Below are 21,017 nucleotides of genomic sequence, written 5' to 3'. Positions count from 1 at the left end.
ACTAGAAACACAGCAACAATTGCTCGGAACAGGATTTTGCAGAAAGGACTGTTTCATATTAAAGATATGGGTCCAGCTAACAAATGTATACCCCCTTTCATTTTGAAACAATTCATAGTTTTTGAGTTATCAGCTATGAAAATGAGTTGGGTGGCAATTGACAGTCAATAGCAACGTATGGCCACCCCACACTAGAAACACAGCAACAATTGCTCGGAACAGGATTTTGCAGAAAGGACTGTTTCATATTAAAGATATGGGTCCAGCTAACAAATGTATACCCCCTTTCATTTTGAAACAATTTCTAGTTTTTGAGTTATGAGCTATGCAAATGAGTTGGGTGGCAACTGACAGTCAATAGCAACGTATGGCCACCCCACACTAGAAACACAGCAACAATTGCTCGGAACAGGATTTTGCAGAAAGGACTGTTTAATATTAAAGATAAGGGTCCAGCTAACAAATGTATACCCCCTTTCATTTGGAAACAATTTCTAGTTTTTGAGTTATGAGCTATGCAAATGAGTTGGGTGGCAACTGACAGTCAATAGCAATGTATGGCCACCCCACACTAGAAACACAGCAACAATTGCTCGGAACAGGATTTTGCAGAAAGGACTGTAGAATATTAAAGATATGGGTCCAACTAACAAATGTATACCCCCTTTCATTTTGAAACAATTTCTAGTTTTTGAGTTATGAGCTATGCAAATGAGCTGGGTGGCAATTGACAGTCTATGGCAACGTATGGCCTCCCCACACTAGAAACATAGCAACAATTGCTCGGAACAGGATTTCACAGACAGGCCTGTAGAATATTAAAGATAAGGGTCCAGCTAACAAATGTATACCCCCTTTCATTTGAAACAATTTCTAGTTTTTGAGTTATGAGCTATGCAAATGAGTTGGGTGGCAACTGACAGTCAATAGCAATGTATGGCCACCCCACACTAGAAACACAGCAACAATTGCTCGGAACAGGATTTTGCAGAAAGGACTTTAGAATATTAAAGATATGGGTCCACCTAACAAATGTATACCCACTTTCATTTTGAAACAATTTCTAGTTTTTGAGTTATGAGCTATGCAAATGAGCTGGGTGGCAATTGACAGTCTATGGCAACGTATGGCCACCCCACACTAGAAACACAGCAACAATTGCTCGGAACAGGATTTTGCAGAAAGGACTGTTTCATATTAAAGATATGGGTCCAGCTAACAAATGTATACCCCCTTTCATTTTGAAACAATTCATAGTTTTTGAGTTATCAGCTATGAAAATGAGTTGGGTGGCAATTGACAGTCAATAGCAACGTATGGCCACCCCACACTAGAAACACAGCAACAATTGCTCGGAACAGGATTTTGCAGAAAGGACTGTTTCATATTAAAGATATGGGTCCAGCTAACAAATGTATACCCCCTTTCATTTTGAAACAATTTCTAGTTTTTGAGTTATGAGCTATGCAAATGAGTTGGGTGGCAACTGACAGTCAATAGCAACGTATGGCCACCCCACACTAGAAACACAGCAACAATTGCTCGGAACAGGATTTTGCAGAAAGGACTGTTTAATATTAAAGATAAGGGTCCAGCTAACAAATGTATACCCCCTTTCATTTGGAAACAATTTCTAGTTTTTGAGTTATGAGCTATGCAAATGAGTTGGGTGGCAACTGACAGTCAATAGCAATGTATGGCCACCCCACACTAGAAACACAGCAACAATTGCTCGGAACAGGATTTTGCAGAAAGGACTGTAGAATATTAAAGATATGGGTCCAACTAACAAATGTATACCCCCTTTCATTTTGAAACAATTTCTAGTTTTTGAGTTATGAGCTATGCAAATGAGCTGGGTGGCAATTGACAGTCTATGGCAACGTATGGCCACCCCACACTAGAAACACAGCAACAATTGCTCGGAACAGGATTTTGCAGAAAGGACTGTAGAATATTAAAGATAAGGGTCCAGCTAACAAATGTATACCCCCTTTCATTTTGAAACAATTTCTAGTTTTTGAGTTATGAGCTATGCAAATGAGCTGGGTGGCAATTGACAGTCTATGGCAACGTATGGCCACCCCACACTAGAAACACAGCAACAATTGCTCGGAACAGGATTTTGCAGAAAGGACTGTTTCATATTAAAGATATGGGTCCAGCTAACAAATGTATACCCCCTTTCATTTTGAAACAATTTCTAGTTTTTGAGTTATGAGCTATGCAAATGAGCTGGGTGGCAATTGACAGTCTATGGCAACGTATGGCCTCCCCACACTAGAAACATAGCAACAATTGCTCGGAACAGGATTTCACAGAAAGGACTGTAGAATATTAAAGATAAGGGTCTAGCTAACAAATGTATACCCCCTTTCATTTTGAAACAATTTCTAGTTTTTGAGTTATGAGCTATGCAAATGAGCTGGGTGGCAATTGACAGTCTATGGCAACGTATGGCCTCCCCACACTAGAAACATAGCAACAATTGCTCGGAACAGGATTTCACAGACAGGCCTGTAGAATATTAAAGATAAGGGTCCAGCTAACAAATGTATACCCCCTTTCATTTTGAAACAATTTCTAGTTTTTGAGTTATGAGCTATGCAAATGAGCTGGGTGGCAATTGACAGTCTATGGCAACGTATGGCCACCCCACACTAGAAACACAGCAACAATTGCTCGGAACAGGATTTTGCAGAAAGGACTGTTTCATATTAAAGATATGGGTCCAGCTAACAAATGTATACCCCCTTTCATTTTGAAACAATTCATAGTTTTTGAGTTATCAGCTATGAAAATGAGTTGGGTGGCAATTGACAGTCAATAGCAACGTATGGCCACCCCACACTAGAAACACAGCAACAATTGCTCGGAACAGGATTTTGCAGAAAGGACTGTTTCATATTAAAGATATGGGTCCAGCTAACAAATCTATACCCCCTTTCATTTTGAAACAATTTCTAGTTTTTGAGTTATGAGCTATGCAAATGAGTTGGGTGGCAACTGACAGTCAATAGCAATGTATGGCCACCCCACACTAGAAACACAGCAACAATTGCTCGGAACAGGATTTTGCAGAAAGGACTGTAGAATATTAAAGATATGGGTCCAACTAACAAATGTATACCCCCTTTCATTTTGAAACAATTTCTAGTTTTTGAGTTATGAGCTATGCAAATGAGCTGGGTGGCAATTGACAGTCTATGGCAACGTATGGCCACCCCACACTAGAAACACAGCAACAATTGCTCGGAACAGGATTTTGCAGAAAGGACTGTTTCATATTAAAGATATGGGTCCAGCTAACAAATGTATACCCCCTTTCATTTTGAAACAATTTCTAGTTTTTGAGTTATGAGCTATGCAAATGAGCTGGGTGGCAATTGACAGTCTATGGCAACGTATGGCCTCCCCACACTAGAAACATAGCAACAATTGCTCGGAACAGGATTTCACAGAAAGGACTGTAGAATATTAAAGATAAGGGTCTAGCTAACAAATGTATACCCCCTTTCATTTTGAAACAATTTCTAGTTTTTGAGTTATGAGCTATGCAAATGAGCTGGGTGGCAATTGACAGTCTATGGCAACGTATGGCCTCCCCACACTAGAAACATAGCAACAATTGCTCGGAACAGGATTTCACAGACAGGCCTGTAGAATATTAAAGATAAGGGTCCAGCTAACAAATGTATACCCCCTTTCATTTGAAACAATTTCTAGTTTTTGAGTTATGAGCTATGCAAATGAGTTGGGTGGCAACTGACAGTCAATAGCAATGTATGGCCACCCCACACTAGAAACACAGCAACAATTGCTCGGAACAGGATTTTGCAGAAAGGACTTTAGAATATTAAAGATATGGGTCCACCTAACAAATGTATACCCCCTTTCATTTTGAAACAATTTCTAGTTTTTGAGTTATGAGCTATGCAAATGAGCTGGGTGGCAATTGACAGTCTATGGCAACGTATGGCCACCCCACACTAGAAACACAGCAACAATTGCTCGGAACAGGATTTTGCAGAAAGGACTGTTTCATATTAAAGATATGGGTCCAGCTAACAAATGTATACCCCCTTTCATTTTGAAACAATTCATAGTTTTTGAGTTATCAGCTATGAAAATGAGTTGGGTGGCAATTGACAGTCAATAGCAACGTATGGCCACCCCACACTAGAAACACAGCAACAATTGCTCGGAACAGGATTTTGCAGAAAGGACTGTTTCATATTAAAGATATGGGTCCAGCTAACAAATGTATACCCCCTTTCATTTTGAAACAATTTCTAGTTTTTGAGTTATGAGCTATGCAAATGAGTTGGGTGGCAACTGACAGTCAATAGCAACGTATGGCCACCCCACACTAGAAACACAGCAACAATTGCTCGGAACAGGATTTTGCAGAAAGGACTGTTTAATATTAAAGATAAGGGTCCAGCTAACAAATGTATACCCCCTTTCATTTGGAAACAATTTCTAGTTTTTGAGTTATGAGCTATGCAAATGAGTTGGGTGGCAACTGACAGTCAATAGCAATGTATGGCCACCCCACACTAGAAACACAGCAACAATTGCTCGGAACAGGATTTTGCAGAAAGGACTGTAGAATATTAAAGATATGGGTCCAACTAACAAATGTATACCCCCTTTCATTTTGAAACAATTTCTAGTTTTTGAGTTATGAGCTATGCAAATGAGCTGGGTGGCAATTGACAGTCTATGGCAACGTATGGCCACCCCACACTAGAAACACAGCAACAATTGCTCGGAACAGGATTTTGCAGAAAGGACTGTAGAATATTAAAGATAAGGGTCCAGCTAACAAATGTATACCCCCTTTCATTTTGAAACAATTTCTAGTTTTTGAGTTATGAGCTATGCAAATGAGCTGGGTGGCAATTGACAGTCTATGGCAACGTATGGCCACCCCACACTAGAAACACAGCAACAATTGCTCGGAACAGGATTTTGCAGAAAGGACTGTTTCATATTAAAGATATGGGTCCAGCTAACAAATGTATACCCCCTTTCATTTTGAAACAATTTCTAGTTTTTGAGTTATGAGCTATGCAAATGAGCTGGGTGGCAATTGACAGTCTATGGCAACGTATGGCCTCCCCACACTAGAAACATAGCAACAATTGCTCGGAACAGGATTTCACAGAAAGGACTGTAGAATATTAAAGATAAGGGTCTAGCTAACAAATGTATACCCCCTTTCATTTTGAAACAATTTCTAGTTTTTGAGTTATGAGCTATGCAAATGAGCTGGGTGGCAATTGACAGTCTATGGCAACGTATGGCCTCCCCACACTAGAAACATAGCAACAATTGCTCGGAACAGGATTTCACAGACAGGCCTGTAGAATATTAAAGATAAGGGTCCAGCTAACAAATGTATACCCCCTTTCATTTTGAAACAATTTCTAGTTTTTGAGTTATGAGCTATGCAAATGAGCTGGGTGGCAATTGACAGTCTATGGCAACGTATGGCCACCCCACACTAGAAACACAGCAACAATTGCTCGGAACAGGATTTTGCAGAAAGGACTGTTTCATATTAAAGATATGGGTCCAGCTAACAAATGTATACCCCCTTTCATTTTGAAACAATTCATAGTTTTTGAGTTATCAGCTATGAAAATGAGTTGGGTGGCAATTGACAGTCAATAGCAACGTATGGCCACCCCACACTAGAAACACAGCAACAATTGCTCGGAACAGGATTTTGCAGAAAGGACTGTTTCATATTAAAGATATGGGTCCAGCTAACAAATCTATACCCCCTTTCATTTTGAAACAATTTCTAGTTTTTGAGTTATGAGCTATGCAAATGAGTTGGGTGGCAACTGACAGTCAATAGCAATGTATGGCCACCCCACACTAGAAACACAGCAACAATTGCTCGGAACAGGATTTTGCAGAAAGGACTGTAGAATATTAAAGATATGGGTCCAACTAACAAATGTATACCCCCTTTCATTTTGAAACAATTTCTAGTTTTTGAGTTATGAGCTATGCAAATGAGCTGGGTGGCAATTGACAGTCTATGGCAACGTATGGCCTCCCCACACTAGAAACATAGCAACAATTGCTCGGAACAGGATTTCACAGAAAGGACTGTAGAATATTAAAGATAAGGGTCTAGCTAACAAATGTATACCCCCTTTCATTTTGAAACAATTTCTAGTTTTTGAGTTATGAGCTATGCAAATGAGCTGGGTGGCAATTGACAGTCTATGGCAACGTATGGCCTCCCCACACTAGAAACATAGCAACAATTGCTCGGAACAGGATTTCACAGACAGGCCTGTAGAATATTAAAGATAAGGGTCCAGCTAACAAATGTATACCCCCTTTCATTTGAAACAATTTCTAGTTTTTGAGTTATGAGCTATGCAAATGAGTTGGGTGGCAACTGACAGTCAATAGCAATGTATGGCCACCCCACACTAGAAACACAGCAACAATTGCTCGGAACAGGATTTTGCAGAAAGGACTTTAGAATATTAAAGATATGGGTCCACCTAACAAATGTATACCCCCTTTCATTTTGAAACAATTTCTAGTTTTTGAGTTATGAGCTATGCAAATGAGCTGGGTGGCAATTGACAGTCTATGGCAACGTATGGCCACCCCACACTAGAAACACAGCAACAATTGCTCGGAACAGGATTTTGCAGAAAGGACTGTTTCATATTAAAGATATGGGTCCAGCTAACAAATGTATACCCCCTTTCATTTTGAAACAATTCATAGTTTTTGAGTTATCAGCTATGAAAATGAGTTGGGTGGCAATTGACAGTCAATAGCAACGTATGGCCACCCCACACTAGAAACACAGCAACAATTGCTCGGAACAGGATTTTGCAGAAAGGACTGTTTCATATTAAAGATATGGGTCCAGCTAACAAATCTATACCCCCTTTCATTTTGAAACAATTTCTAGTTTTTGAGTTATGAGCTATGCAAATGAGTTGGGTGGCAACTGACAGTCAATAGCAATGTATGGCCACCCCACACTAGAAACACAGCAACAATTGCTCGGAACAGGATTTTGCAGAAAGGACTGTTTCATATTAAAGATATGGGTCCAGCTAACAAATGTATACCCCCTTTCATTTGAAACAATTTCTAGTTTTTGAGTTATGAGCTATGCAAATGAGTTGGGTGGCAACTGACAGTCAATAGCAATGTATGGCCACCCCACACTAGAAACACAGCAACAATTGCTCGGAACAGGATTTTGCAGAAAGGACTTTAGAATATTAAAGATATGGGTCCACCTAACAAATGTATACCCCCTTTCATTTTGAAACAATTTCTAGTTTTTGAGTTATGAGCTATGCAAATGAGCTGGGTGGCAATTGACAGTCTATGGCAACGTATGGCCACCCCACACTAGAAACACAGCAACAATTGCTCGGAACAGGATTTTGCAGAAAGGACTGTTTCATATTAAAGATATGGGTCCAGCTAACAAATGTATATCCCCTTTCATTTTGAAACAATTTCTAGTTTTTGAGTTATGAGCTATGCAAATGAGCTGGGTGGCAATTGACAGTCTATGGCAACGTATGGCCTCCCCACACTAGAAACATAGCAACAATTGCTCGGAACAGGATTTCACAGAAAGGACTGTAGAATATTAAAGATAAGGGTCTAGCTAACAAATGTATACCCCCTTTCATTTTGAAACAATTTCTAGTTTTTGAGTTATGAGCTATGCAAATGAGTTGGGTGGCAACTGACAGTCAATAGCAATGTATGGCCACCCCACACTAGAAACACAGCAACAATTGCTCGGAACAGGATTTTGCAGAAAGGACTGTTTCATATTAAAGATATGGGTCCAGCTAACAAATGTATACCCCCTTTCATTTTGAAACAATTTCTAGTTTTTGAGTTATGAGCTATGCAAATGAGTTGGGTGGCAACTGACAGTCAATAGCAATGTATGGCCACCCCACACTAGAAACACAGCAACAATTGCTCGGAACAGGATTTTGCAGAAAGGACTGTAGAATATTAAAGATAAGGGTCCAGCTAACAAATGTATACCCCCTTTCATTTTGAAACAATTTCTAGTTTTTGAGTTATGAGCTATGCAAATGAGCTGGGTGGCAACTGACAGTCTATGGCAATGCATGCCCATACCACACCTGACAGACAGCAACAACAGGTGGCAAACAGTTTTTATTGAAATTTGTGCACAATTGTATATTCTCTGCAAATACATCACAATCATATCCAACTGTATTAATTTAACAATTAAAATTGACAAAATTACAGTTCATAAATAATTTTATTCACCGAACTTTTATTTTGATAAATGCGAACCGGAAGTCTCCAATTGTGGCCAGCAACATTTGCCAACTTCACGCAGCTCTTGTCATCCATCGCACCTGTTTTCCATTTCCTTGCTACGCTCGAACTAATCGTCTACACCTGTCTACACCCGCATTTATAGCCCAGTCGCGCAACTGTTCTTCGCGAAATTGTCTGCCTCTAGTCTTACTACGCAACTCTTGAGCATTTTTTCTGATTGATTCACGTTAAGATCCAAGCCTGTTTACCGACTATTGTTTATTGATTTCTGTTTCGTTTACCATCGTTTTGTTTTTGACCACGTCCTCGCCTACCGTCTTTGTACTTTTGCCTCGCTGATTGTTTTATGGTTTCGACTTCCGCATCGCCCTCGACTACGACTCTGCCTGCCGTCCGCCTGTACATCTGCCCCGCTGACAGCTCTCATGCTACCGGACCTCCCTGCACGTTTACCGACTACGAGTTTGCCTCTTCCCTCGGCACCGTGCTTTTTGTTTGTTTATCGTTTGTTTGGCTGGATCTACGTGTATGGACTTTGCTTGTTGTGACTACGCTCCTGGGATTCGTCCCAAATAAAGCCCTGACGGGACTTTATTCCATTATTGTTTCTGAGTCGTGCATTTTGGGTCCAACCCCCACGCACCCGTCTCAGGCTTAATTTTGATATCTGATTATGCTACATTCTGTTTTCACTGCAGAAAGTATCCCGGAGAATAATAAGTATGTAGAACAGTCATACTGTTTTGCTGCCACTGCTGACTGGCTTTTAAAGGAGTTAAAGGAATCCATTCTCACCCCACAGTGAACCAGTCATCATTTGACACTTGTACTGCAAGTTTGAATAGCAATCCACTCTGCAAACACGCTGTAGAAGTCCCCCTTCATCAACTGCAATTCACAGTGAACCTTGATAGCTACTGGCCTTACAGTCCCAGAACAGAATGATCCATCTCTTTCATTCTGTAGTCTCTCCTCTGGCAGCTTCTGTTCTATAAAGGCTATAAAAGCCAATTCTATTGAGGCTTGGGAAAGCTCTCTACCTTCTTTGAAGATTTGCCCCATTTGTCTACTGGTTCCACTGCCGATACTAGGATTTTGCACAAAGCACCAGGCCTTGGCTTACGCAGGGACACAATCCTTCTCCACCCTCTGTACCCCATCATGTGTGGTGTGTGTTGTTGACTTCATACCTTCACAGTAAGCAGCCAAACCTCTTCCCAGCCTGGCTTTTCTGTTCAAGTGGAATCCACTCTCCAGCCACCTCAAGCCAAATGTAGTCACGCACCTTGCTGTTGCATCTCCTCAGTACCAGCTATCCTCAGCCTGCTGGGCTTGAAGGTAATTCTTGCTCAGATAATGATCGGTCCAGGTGCTCAATCATCCATCTCTCATAGGTCACTGACAGTGTAGTGTGGTTATACCATCTCTGAAGGTTAAAGGTCACCTTCAAGGTCAGCGTCAGTCCTCTGCTTGATCTTTCTACAGAGTCTACATGGATGTAGATTGCGGCTAAAATGGACACTGCAGCAAGGAACGTGTCTACCCCCAGCCTCTGGTAGTGCAGTTACACACTGTAACCCTGACCCTGAACTATTATTTATTTTCATTGAAGTCTATTTACAGCAATGTTTCTACTTTTCTATTTACATATATTTTTCTATTACAATTAATTTAAGTTTATTTCCATTTACATAAGTTTAATTCGATTTATATCTATTTAGTGTTTTGAAATTTAAAATGGAAATAATTTAATTGGAATCATTTTAGAAGTATATTTAATTCAATTTATTTATGAATTCAGAATGAGGGGTACAGTGTGAGTCTGTCCTACCTATGGACATTTATGGGCTGCACAGTGTCCATCACAGCTGCCATCTACATCCCTGGGGACTCTGCAGAAAGACCGGGCAGAGGACCTACAACCAACTCCGAGGTGCAGCAAATGGATGCTAGAAGACCTGGACAGAACCATTACCTGAGCAAGAATGACCTTCCAACCCAGCAGGTTGAGGAGGCGCTGGCACTGAAGGGAGCCACGGGTAAGGTGGGTGACAGCATGTGGTTGAAAGTAGCTGGAGTAGATTCCAGCACAACAGAAGCCAGAGGAGGTGGCAAGACTCCTCACACTGTGATACAATGCGTGTGAAGAAGACAAGAGATCACACAGATGACCAGATGCAGAAGGTGGAGAGGGCAAAACTTCAATTTGGGATGGATATGCCCCACTACCACTTAGCAATACCATTGCTTAGCAACCAATAAAACATAGTTCCATTAAAAATCGTTTAAAGTTTGCCTTGTCTTTTGTGAATTTTTTATTAATGTGGTAACTGTTGTGTGAAGACATTATGGAACGAGAACCTGTGGTATATTGTGGATATTGGCACCGCTATAGGGTGTAAAGGCACTCCACCATAGCTGTGCCAATATCCACAATATACCACAGGTTCTCGTTCCAAAACGGCTAAATACTCTACCAGCTGTATTGTTTCTTCCTTTGCACATTTTTCAACTAATGAATTCAGATCAAAGGATGAAATGCTTGGTTACTCCTAATACTGAGTAATACTGTATACTGTATACTTGTAGGCCTACCCTGTCCATACTTTAAAGTGTTCGGCCACAAGAGAAATATGTATAAGCAAACCTACATTTTATGAATTTATGAACAAGAAAAATAATTTCATTTTTATATACATTTCTAACTGGAGACAGGACTGAAAAGGCATCGCTATTCACCCCAAGTCTACTCCCAACTGCCAGCCCATTAAGCAGACACTGGTCAAAATGTAAATAGGCTACTTGTAAAGCTAATTTAACCTTGAAAATATCACTATGAAATCTTGCAATGTGCAGATATTGTAGAGTTTCAGATTACAAGTATTTATTTTTAATTAATGAGGGACATCAGTCATTTGGCTGTCCCAGAAGAATAAAACCAATTAATCTGGTTAATATTTGGCTAAATTGAATCGTTGTCCCTGGACAGGTAACAATTAACAGTACAGCAATTAATTGGCCTGTCAAACACATTTTTAATGTTATATAAAATCTGTGGAAACCGTGCAACTGGCTACCCATGTGTAATGGCATCAAGCCTCTCCGCACTTCCACTGCCCACACATGACTACTGTCTGTTCTATCTTCCACCACCCGCTCATGACTACTGTCTGTTCTGGCTCCACTGTTGGCTAGGTAAGCATTGTTTGACTAGGTAAGCAGTTCATACATTGTTCATACATTTGCGTGTTGCGGTACTATGATTTAAAAAAAAAAAAGAAAAAAAAAAAGATGATCAAATAGGCCCTAGTCCTTATCTCTGGATAAGAGCATCTACTAAATGCCATTAATGTAATGTAATGTAATGTAATGGCATTCCGAGCACAGAGAGCGCCTTTTTCACGAACACGCATTGGCTAAATAGCCCAAAAAACAAGTAAAAGCAAGTCATTTTCCATCTGCAAGTCTAAAAAGTAGCATCATTTGGCATGAAACCCAGGACTCAAATTGGATCAAATACCCCTTGTGCAAAGACTGTTGATGATGTGGGCTGTCATAAATCCCTGGGTCAGCTGTTTCTAATGCAGTTGGTTGTTGATTGCAGTGTGTGCACAAGGTGTGGTGTGTACATAAAAACGTGCGCGTGTGTGTCCGGTCACATTTTCACATGAGAAACTTGAATATTGCCTGTGTGTCAAATTGCACTTGTGTAGCTACCTGTGCACTCGTGTTCTTACATGCTTAACGAACAAGTGCGCTAACAAGTCATCGAGTTAGAATGCAAGAACAAAATCTGTTAATTTGAGATGCACTTGTACTATAATGGCATGACTCTTCTGACCATAATGTGACGCATTCAACTAGCAGCAGCGACTGACATCTGACAGTTAGAGCTAGCTGTGTTATAGCAGAAACACGTAGCATAGCTGTTATACAAATTTGTGGTGACCATATGTTGGTATATTTTTATTCATCAGTTAAAAGGCTTACATTCCTTTACAGTTGATTGCATATTTTAAATTCCAAATTCTTCTTTGATGTGGGCTCTGAATACGCGATGGGAGCAGAAAGTATGCTCCAAAGCAGAATTAAATGTTTGTTCCTCCCAAATACAAGAGAACGACCGGTGAATTCCATGTGTACTTGCCAGTTTTTGCACTTGAGTTTGGGACGCAATTGATCATGACTGTTACCTTCCACAAGTCCACTGTTACCTTCCACAAGATTCCCGCCTCCCCCCTGCAATTACGTCACTCTAACCCCATTCTAATTATTTTCTCAGAAGATTCCCCAACTTTTAATTCTCCAGAATTTGGAACAGATGAGTGGCCAGCTCGCAACACCTTCCTCTATGACAATACTAAGAACAATATTAATAACAAAAACATCAGGAAGATTTGATGTGCCCTGCATAATAGGGAAGTATATTCAAATATTCAGATTTAAAGCAGCAGCACTGTACCTGCCACCCATCCCCCAGGCTGAGGAGCCACCCCTGTGCAGGGCTGTGCCTAGAGGGACACCCGCCAGCCTCAACCACTCCTGGTCTCCAGCAGCGATAGCAAGGGACCCAACTTTTTGAGCATTCCAACAGGTTGCTATGCCTAGCTAAGCAACTACAGTATGCAAATGATTTGGCTATGTATCTAGCTGGCTATATAAGATATGTCAACCGCAAACAATGCATCTATTACTTAAGAGTTTGAGACAAATATAGGTTTAGTTAAACACGCCCCGAGATTGGTCGCTATGTACACGACTGTGGCAAGTAGAACCAAATTTAAATAAGCTTGAATTATTGTATAGCTGTACAATGTTTGAGTTTCAGTTCGTCAACTGTATATTTTGAAACCAAAATGTAAGTACTATAAACACAGGCAGAGTGGTGAGTCAACATGTCAGTGAGCCTTTTTCACTGATAGGAAGGGATTCACAACAGTTTTCTAACAATGTTTTAACACAAAAATCTTACCCATAGTACCTTTAACTTCACGTCCCCGACAATTGATAACTTCATTAAATAAATAAAAAAAAAGGTTTTGGTTCACTCAGTTTGCCTTTGTTGAATTGTATATTTTTGTCTAAAGATCTGAAGCCATTCAGCCAAATAACAGAGGAAATCAGGAAATCAGTGCAAATGCTTTACCCTGCATTGGTGACCAACATTTTCTGTTTGTACCTCCATCCGTTTCCTTGCATTGTCATTTTCTTTTATTAACAGTCATTGACAGTGCAATCCCACGTTTCTTTAAAGGTTTTTTTCCTGAGTGCAGTTTGCGTTGTACTACGTCCGAGCACAGCCCACAAACAAAACAATCCCTCAGTGCCTCATGCAAATATTGTCCAAAACCAGTTTTTGCAGACAGCAGCTTCAGAGCCACAACATTATGTGACAGTTTCCCCCTCTTTCTGGTTACGTTTTTTTTATTTATTGAATCCTCTTGACTATCACAATGGGTTCTAGTTTATAATGTGTGCAAAGTTTCTTTCTGAACTCCTAAGTTAACAACTTGTTATGTATGGCAAGAGAAGGTTTTTTTAACAGTTTATATGTGTCCTCCTATCTCATTCATTCTTTCCATCATACATTTAATCTGCTGACATCAATTGTTCCGATGCATGAATGCCAAGTCGTATTCATCCATGTGTTCTTTGTGTGGCGGCACGGATGGTGCAGTGGGTAGCACTGCCGCCTCACAGCAAGGAGGTCCTGGGTTCGAATCCCCGTCGGCCAGGGCCTCTCTGTGCGGAGTTTGCATGTTCTCCCCGTGTCTGCGTGGGTTTCCTCCGGGTACTCCGGTTTCCTCCCACAGTCCAAAGACATGCACGTTAGGCTGATTGGAGAGTCTAAATTGCCCGTAGGTATGACTGTGTGAGTGAATGGTGTGTGTGTCCTGCGATAGACTGGCGACCTGTCCAGGGAGTATTCCTGCCTTTCGCCCAATGTATGCTGGGATAGGCTCCAGCCCCCCTGCGACCCTGATCAGGATAAGCGGGTTCAGATAATGGATGGATGGATGGATGTTCTTTGTGTGCTAGCAAGGATGCTAATTAGCCAACACGTGCCATGTTCCAAGCATTTATTAAAGATATCACACAGATTGCAGGGAATTAACTCAAATGTTTTTTGTTTTTTTTACTGTTACAAACCAGAAACGTCATCATCCAAACATACTGGAAAAACTGCCACAACTCACTGACACCCAATCCACTACTCATTACACAATGAGGGTCATATTAATGTGTTACATGTGTTACATTTCCTATTATCATACTTGATGTGATAGTGAACCTCCAAACTTACATGAAATGTTTGTGGGGGAAAGAACAGAAAAAGACTGAAAGCTGATAAGCTGCATGGCGGTGATGACTGTTATTGCATTCAAAAATATGAAATGATTATTGTTATGGTTTATTGCTTAGCCCTAATGCTTTCATGTGTTGGAAATGGAAACACTCATTAAAGAAAAAAGAGAACACAAGAGTACTTTATTGAGCTTTCCCAACAGACTGAGGAAAACGTGGTGCAAGCACAGCAGGTACACACGTGGGCCCTAGAGCTGGGCTCGCAGGGGGAAGTATATCACAGGACAGAGGCAGGAGGGAGCGTGCAATGAGGAGATGGCGCAGAGCAAGCATGGAGTACAGAGGTGCAGATTCCTGTCTGAGTCAGGACATCCAATGTACTAGAGCTTGGACACAGTTATAGCCCTGCACTTCATCTTTGGCAGGATGCCGGGGGTGGGGAAGGGCCTAAAGAAATTCCTCAAGACTAGAATGTTCTGTTTAACAGTTAAACCCCCCTCTCATCACCATGTTAATGAGTGATGTGTTAAACCCAGGGAGACACAGGCACACAAACACACACAGGCACACAAACACACACAAATACATCCATATACTTACACACACACACATACACAAGCACACAGATACATTCACCTGTGCACACAGAGAACACACAAAACGTGCACGCACACTTTCAGGCATACACTTATACCAATATATAAGTCTACACACACTGATAGACTCTCACATTAATACTTGCTCTCTCTCTCACACACAGAAATGCACACACACACAGTCACAAAGTGATATACATGCACACATACAATCACAACCAGTCAGTGAGTGTTTCTCATGATGTTCAGGACTAACTGAGGGCCAACAGCAACCGCATCCCACTACCCCCTCCCCCCAAGGTCTTGTATTTGTGAGATCAGAGCCCCAGTCAGGCCACAGTGGGGAGGGTCAAAGCATCCATCTCTACCCTCAACGTGGCCCCTCCCAAAACTCCCCAACAGCTGCAAAGCAGTTCAGTGGGCCATTAGTGTCTGTGTGTGTGTGTGTCTGTGTGTGTGCGTGTGTATGTGTATGTCTGTGTGTGTGTGTGTCTGTGTATGTGTCTGTGTGTGTGTGTGTGTGTATGTGTGTGTGTGTGTATGTATGTCTGTGTGTGTGTCTGTGTATGCGTATGTGTGTGTGTATGTATGTGTGTGTGTGCGTATGTGTGTGTGTGTGTATGTGTCTGTGTATGTGTGTGTTTGTGGGGGGGAGGGGGGTTTGTTGTAGGTTGGGGTGGGGTGGAATTAGGCAGGGCTACACACTTGGGCGCTGACGTGTGGTGTCGTAGGACCGCACCACCTGGGACTGTGACACTGCGCCATGCTCCTCCTGTGAGAAAGCATAGCCATCTGCAAGAGAGAGAGAGAGAGAAAGAGAGAGAGAGTGACAGAGAGAGAGAGTAAAACTGGTGTATTTAAAATTTCTTCAGAACAACTGTTCCTAAAATTTCTGCATACCGAACAACCTTAATTTCCGATGCGTTTGGTTCTCTGAGGTACATTTCACACACTTGCAAAACACTTAAATATATCTGCACTCATATATTTATACAGCAACAGTGAGCACCTTCATTAATTGGACAGTGACACATTTTTGGTTCTGTACATGTTGGTTCTGTACTCTAGCACTTTGAGTTTGAAACAATGACAATGAGGTTGAAGTTCAGACTGTCCGCTTTAATGTGAGGGTATTTTCATCCACATCGGATGAACAATTTAGAAATGACGGCACCTTAGGTAAATGGGTCCCCCCATTTTAAGGTACTACAAGTATTTGTTAAATTGGCTTCACAGATGTGTTTCGTTAGGCAGGTGTATTCATTTGTGAAAGCAGAAGAAGGCTGTTGATTTTTTGCAATTGCCTTTGGAGATTGTTTTTGAGGTGTGACATCAATGCAAATTAAGCTGGCCGTCATATGGTTCAGAAATTAAAATCAATAAAACAGGAACAATGTGAATAACTGACATAAAACAGGCTAGAATGGAATGGAACAGAACAGAGCAACAACTAGTGAAACTCAATTATGTCAAAAGATCCTGAAGATAAGAAAGATTACAGTTTGCTAAAAAGCACCTATAAGAGCCCCAAGAGTTCTGGAACAAAGTCTTGTGGACAGATGAGACAAAGATTAACATGTACCACAGAGATGGAAAGAGGAACATAAAGGAAATGCCCATGATCAAAAGCATACCACCTTATCCTGAAACATGGTGGAGGGGGTGTTATGGCTTGGGCCTGTATGGCTGCCAGTAGAAAGGACTCAATTGTCTTCATCGATGATGTGACGGCAGACAGAAGTAAAACAATTAATTCTGAAGTCTACAGAAATATTGAATCTGCTCAGATAAAAGGAAATGCCTCCAAACTTATTGGACGGCATCATGCATCATGCAACGGCCAAAAAGTGGAAAATCCTGGCTGGCAGAGTCGTTGAACATTGCAAGAACATGCATTTTACATGCTGAAGAGGATGAACTGAAGATGGCTGCAGTACAGGCCTGGCATCACCAGGGAAGATACCCAATGTCTATGCATCATAGACTTCAAGCAGTCGTTGCATGCAAAGGATATCCAACTAAATATTCAAAATGTTTACTTTATTCTACATTATTTTTTAATTAATTTATTTCAGATTTTCCCCTTTTCTCCCAATTTAGTAGCCAATTGTACCCTCCTCTAATTCAATTCGAGTTAGTGTTAGATACACCGTCCACACCCCGCCCCCTGGCGGGCCGAGGAAGAGTGACACGCCTTCTTCAAGATGTCTCATCTGTCTAATCATGTCCCTGGTTCTTAGGCGTCCGAGGCACTTATTGTGCGGCGATCAGCTAACCCTGCCAAGACCCTCCCTCTGGGGCAGCCGCTCCACGTGAGCCGGCCAAACTTGGCTTTTGGCAGGACCGGGAATCGAACCCCGGTCCCCGGTGTGCAACTACAACGAACTGCAACCGCAAGTCTGGTGCATCTTAGTCTGTAGCGCCACCGCGGCCTTTTATTGTACATTATGTTAACTGTCCAATATTTTTTGATGCCCGAAAATTGTGGTTCTACAATTTCACAACGTTTCATCCGACCTGGAAGAAAATACCCTCATATTAAAGCTGACAGTCTACACTTCAACGCATAGTCATTGTATTCTTTCAAACCCAAAGTGCTAAAGTGCAGAACCAAAATTACAACAAACGTGTCACTTTAAAATCAATTATGGAGCTCACTGCCATGTGGCATACCCCATGCACTTGTGCCTGACCTAAACCTTGAACCCCAGCACACAACTTGTAAGCCTGTGCACACAACACAAATGTACAACACATCATCAGTGATGAACAGATAAGTGAAGACTCACGTGAGACAGGCTGCTGAATGGAGTTGGAGGGGCCCAGACTGGAGGGCGTTTTTCTAAAGACACGGGTCAGCAAATGAGCACGCTCATTCAGACTGGGGAGAGAGAAAAGAGAGGCAAGCTTTGACACAGACAACATTTCAACAAAACTTTTTAAAACTACAGCACAAAAACTTACAATTTAAACATACAATCTTTTACGAAAATGTTCCTACAAAGAAGGAACAAATGCCCAAACAAATGTTCCTAAGCATGATCTGTTTATACATTAGAAATCAGTTTGCAGTTTGAATCAGCTTCCAAAAAAAAAAAACCACAATCCTAAATAGTTGAGGTGCTGAACAGAATGATAAATACAACTTAAGCTTGCAACACTCATGAGCTCTGACACATAGATGTATTGTGCAAAACAGACAATGGGATCCCTTGGGATCTCTGTCAGGTAAAATTTCAAATTCACCCGGTTTCAAATGTTGCTCCTATGCTCTGTGATTGTTGTTTTGAGCAAATGGCTTACACCCATGTAAGCCAAACCACATGGATATTTCAGGGGATGCATTGATAACGTTGCATTGAGTACATTGGCCACATCTGTCGAGGGGGGTCCAATATTTTACACATGGGTCAAGATCTCTTGACAAAGCTAAAAAACTTGACTCAGTGAGGAGTAATGGAGGTACTATATTATTAGGTGGCTGGAGGAGTTTTAGTTTCAATATATTGTAAGCTTTCTAGTATTTCTTAGTATTTTTGCATTTATCTTTAGCCATCTTGAGCTAGTCCCCTGGGTAGACTTGCTGTTTGAACAGCTTATTCAAAACCTACACCTGTCAGTCAAATTCTGGTTGTTCACTGCATACTCTGTGGATTAGGCTGACTGGTGGATAAGGAGGCTCTTTTCCATGAGTACAGGGTGGAAACTGTAAATCTCAGACCACCCTGTCTAGCACCAACAATGATTCCACGCTCAAAGTCACTTAGATCACATTTCTACCTCGTGAAAAACAGCTAAATCTCTTGGCCAATCCTGCATACTTTTATTCATTTAGTTGCTGCCAAATAGCCTATGCAATAAGATCTGAATCCAAATGGACATGTAGTCTGCAATAAGAATGGTATTCCATCGATCAAGAACAACCTAGCTGTCTGGTGCTAGCTATAACAGTAACAGTAATATAACGTCAATTAATTCAAGCTACCATGTCGTGGTTAGAAGCAATCGAAAGTTAGGTACCATATCATGGGATATCCTCATTTCACCACCACCTCCCAGCATCTACGTTGATGTTAAGCTAGGCTGTATTTAACTCATGAATGTATAGTTCTTCTATAGTTTTTCCCTTTTTCGATGTTCTCTGCTTTCACTTGGGTCCTTGTTTTACCTCTCTCCCCATTACGTCTCTGCCCCTCACTCCTTATATGCATTTCCTTCCTGTCTTGTCCCAGCTGTTTCTTATTGTCTTTCATCATTTCTTCCCCAGCACCCACACCTGTTAATTGTTTATTCCATTTGTTAGCATATTTAAACCTGCCTGTTTTGTTTGTCAGTTCTGTTTCCCCTGTGTAAGGTTGTGCTCTGTTCTGTTCCGTTCTAGCCTGTTTTTGACACCTGCCTGGCTCTTTGGACTTTCTCTCTGGATTGTAATTTCTGTACCTCTGACCCGTTTGGACTGACCACCCGGTTTTTGAACCCTGCCTGTTTTTTCGGATTACGCTCTGTCTACCCCTTTTATCTGCCGGCTTAATTAAACCTGCCATTTTCTGAAGTCTGCGCTTGGTTCCTCTATCCCCAAACCTGACAGAATGTCTATTTTCCCAGAAACACATGGAGCATCTGTGTCTAATTTAGTAACGTTATCCATGCAATGGCATTAAGACAACGCAACACTTAATGTTGTCATTATGTGTTCCTAGCAAACTTTAACCTAGGCCTAGCTATAGTTTGAATTGATCCTGCTTTCAAGTGATGTTGGATCCTTAGTTTTCTCTGAGTTGGGTACATATCATAACTGAGCAATCCAACTCAAGCTACACATTCACATGCTTTATAGTTGGATAATTGAAAGAATTATTTTTTGTGGCTGCGTATTATTTCCTGTTTACATTCTGGGCTAGCTAGTAATAGCAATTTTTGGTATATTTCTGGGGGCTACGAATGCAAATACACAGGAAATTCAATGCTGCAGTACTAATTATCGCAGAATATCTGCTTTTTAAATGTGTTGCTGTGGTGCACTTATGGCTTTATTGTATGACATTTCCTATGGTTCACAAAGTGTTCTTTCTACTATATCCGCTTCGTGCTGCATCTAGAATCCGTATTTCCCCAAATTGATCATCCATTACATTCCATTAATGGCATTTGGCAGACGCTCTTATCCAGAGTAATGTACAACAAAGTGCAAAGTGCATACCCATAACCAGGGATAAGTGCACTGAAAGACCCTAGAAGGAAGTACAATTTCAACTGCTACCCGTACAACAAAGATAAGGCCAATTTGATCGTCAGAATTGCTTTTATTTATTTATTTAAATAATAAAACCACACCACACAAATATGAATAAACAGCTTACCTAGCCAAACAAAACTAGCAAAGGTATCATCCTAATGACACAAGTAAATAACACAAGTAAAGACCGCATTTAAGGTTTACAGGGACGGTTGGGATGGATGGGGAGAGGTGAAGCTTGAAGAGGTGCGTCTGCAATCTGCGCTTAAAGATGGGAAGAGATTCTGCTGTTCTGACCTCCACAGGGAGTTCATTCCACCACCATGGAACCAGAACAGACAGTAGTCGTGAGTGGGCGGTGTAAGTGTGGAGAGGGGGAGGCGCCAGGCGTCCTGTGGTGGCCGAATGAGAGGTCTGGCAGGCTTGTTGGGTCTGATAATCTTTTGGAGGTAAGCTGGGGCTGACCCCTTAACTGCTTGGAAGGCTAGCACCAATGCTTTGAATTTAATGCGAGCCATGACAGGCAGCCAGTGGAGGGAAGTAAG

The 21,017-nt window shown here is 41.3% G+C and overlaps 1 protein-coding gene across 4 annotated transcripts in view; it reads right to left on the bottom strand.

Annotated features, from left to right (window-relative positions):
- Nucleotides 1-14,397: 14,397 nt before the first annotated feature.
- The window catches only part of atp8a2 (ATPase phospholipid transporting 8A2), a 241,996-nt gene continuing 235,376 nt past the window's right edge, over nucleotides 14,398-21,017 (bottom strand). For all 4 annotated transcript variants that reach the window (XM_061239651.1, XM_061239653.1, XM_061239652.1 and 1 more), the window contains 2 exons: nucleotides 18,026-18,117; nucleotides 14,398-16,028 (listed from right to left, as the gene is read on the bottom strand). In XM_061239651.1, coding sequence (XP_061095635.1) covers nucleotides 15,934-16,028; nucleotides 18,026-18,117 — 187 coding nt within the window. In that variant the 3' untranslated portion in view covers nucleotides 14,398-15,933. The remainder of the gene's footprint in view (nucleotides 16,029-18,025; nucleotides 18,118-21,017) is intronic.

The sequence above is a fragment of the Conger conger genome, chromosome 4 (assembly GCF_963514075.1).
Source record: "Conger conger chromosome 4, fConCon1.1, whole genome shotgun sequence".
In the NCBI taxonomy this organism is placed as follows: Eukaryota; Metazoa; Chordata; class Actinopteri; order Anguilliformes; family Congridae; genus Conger; species Conger conger.
Note: the sequence above shows the minus strand (reverse complement) of the source record. Positions and strands in the feature narration are given on the sequence as shown.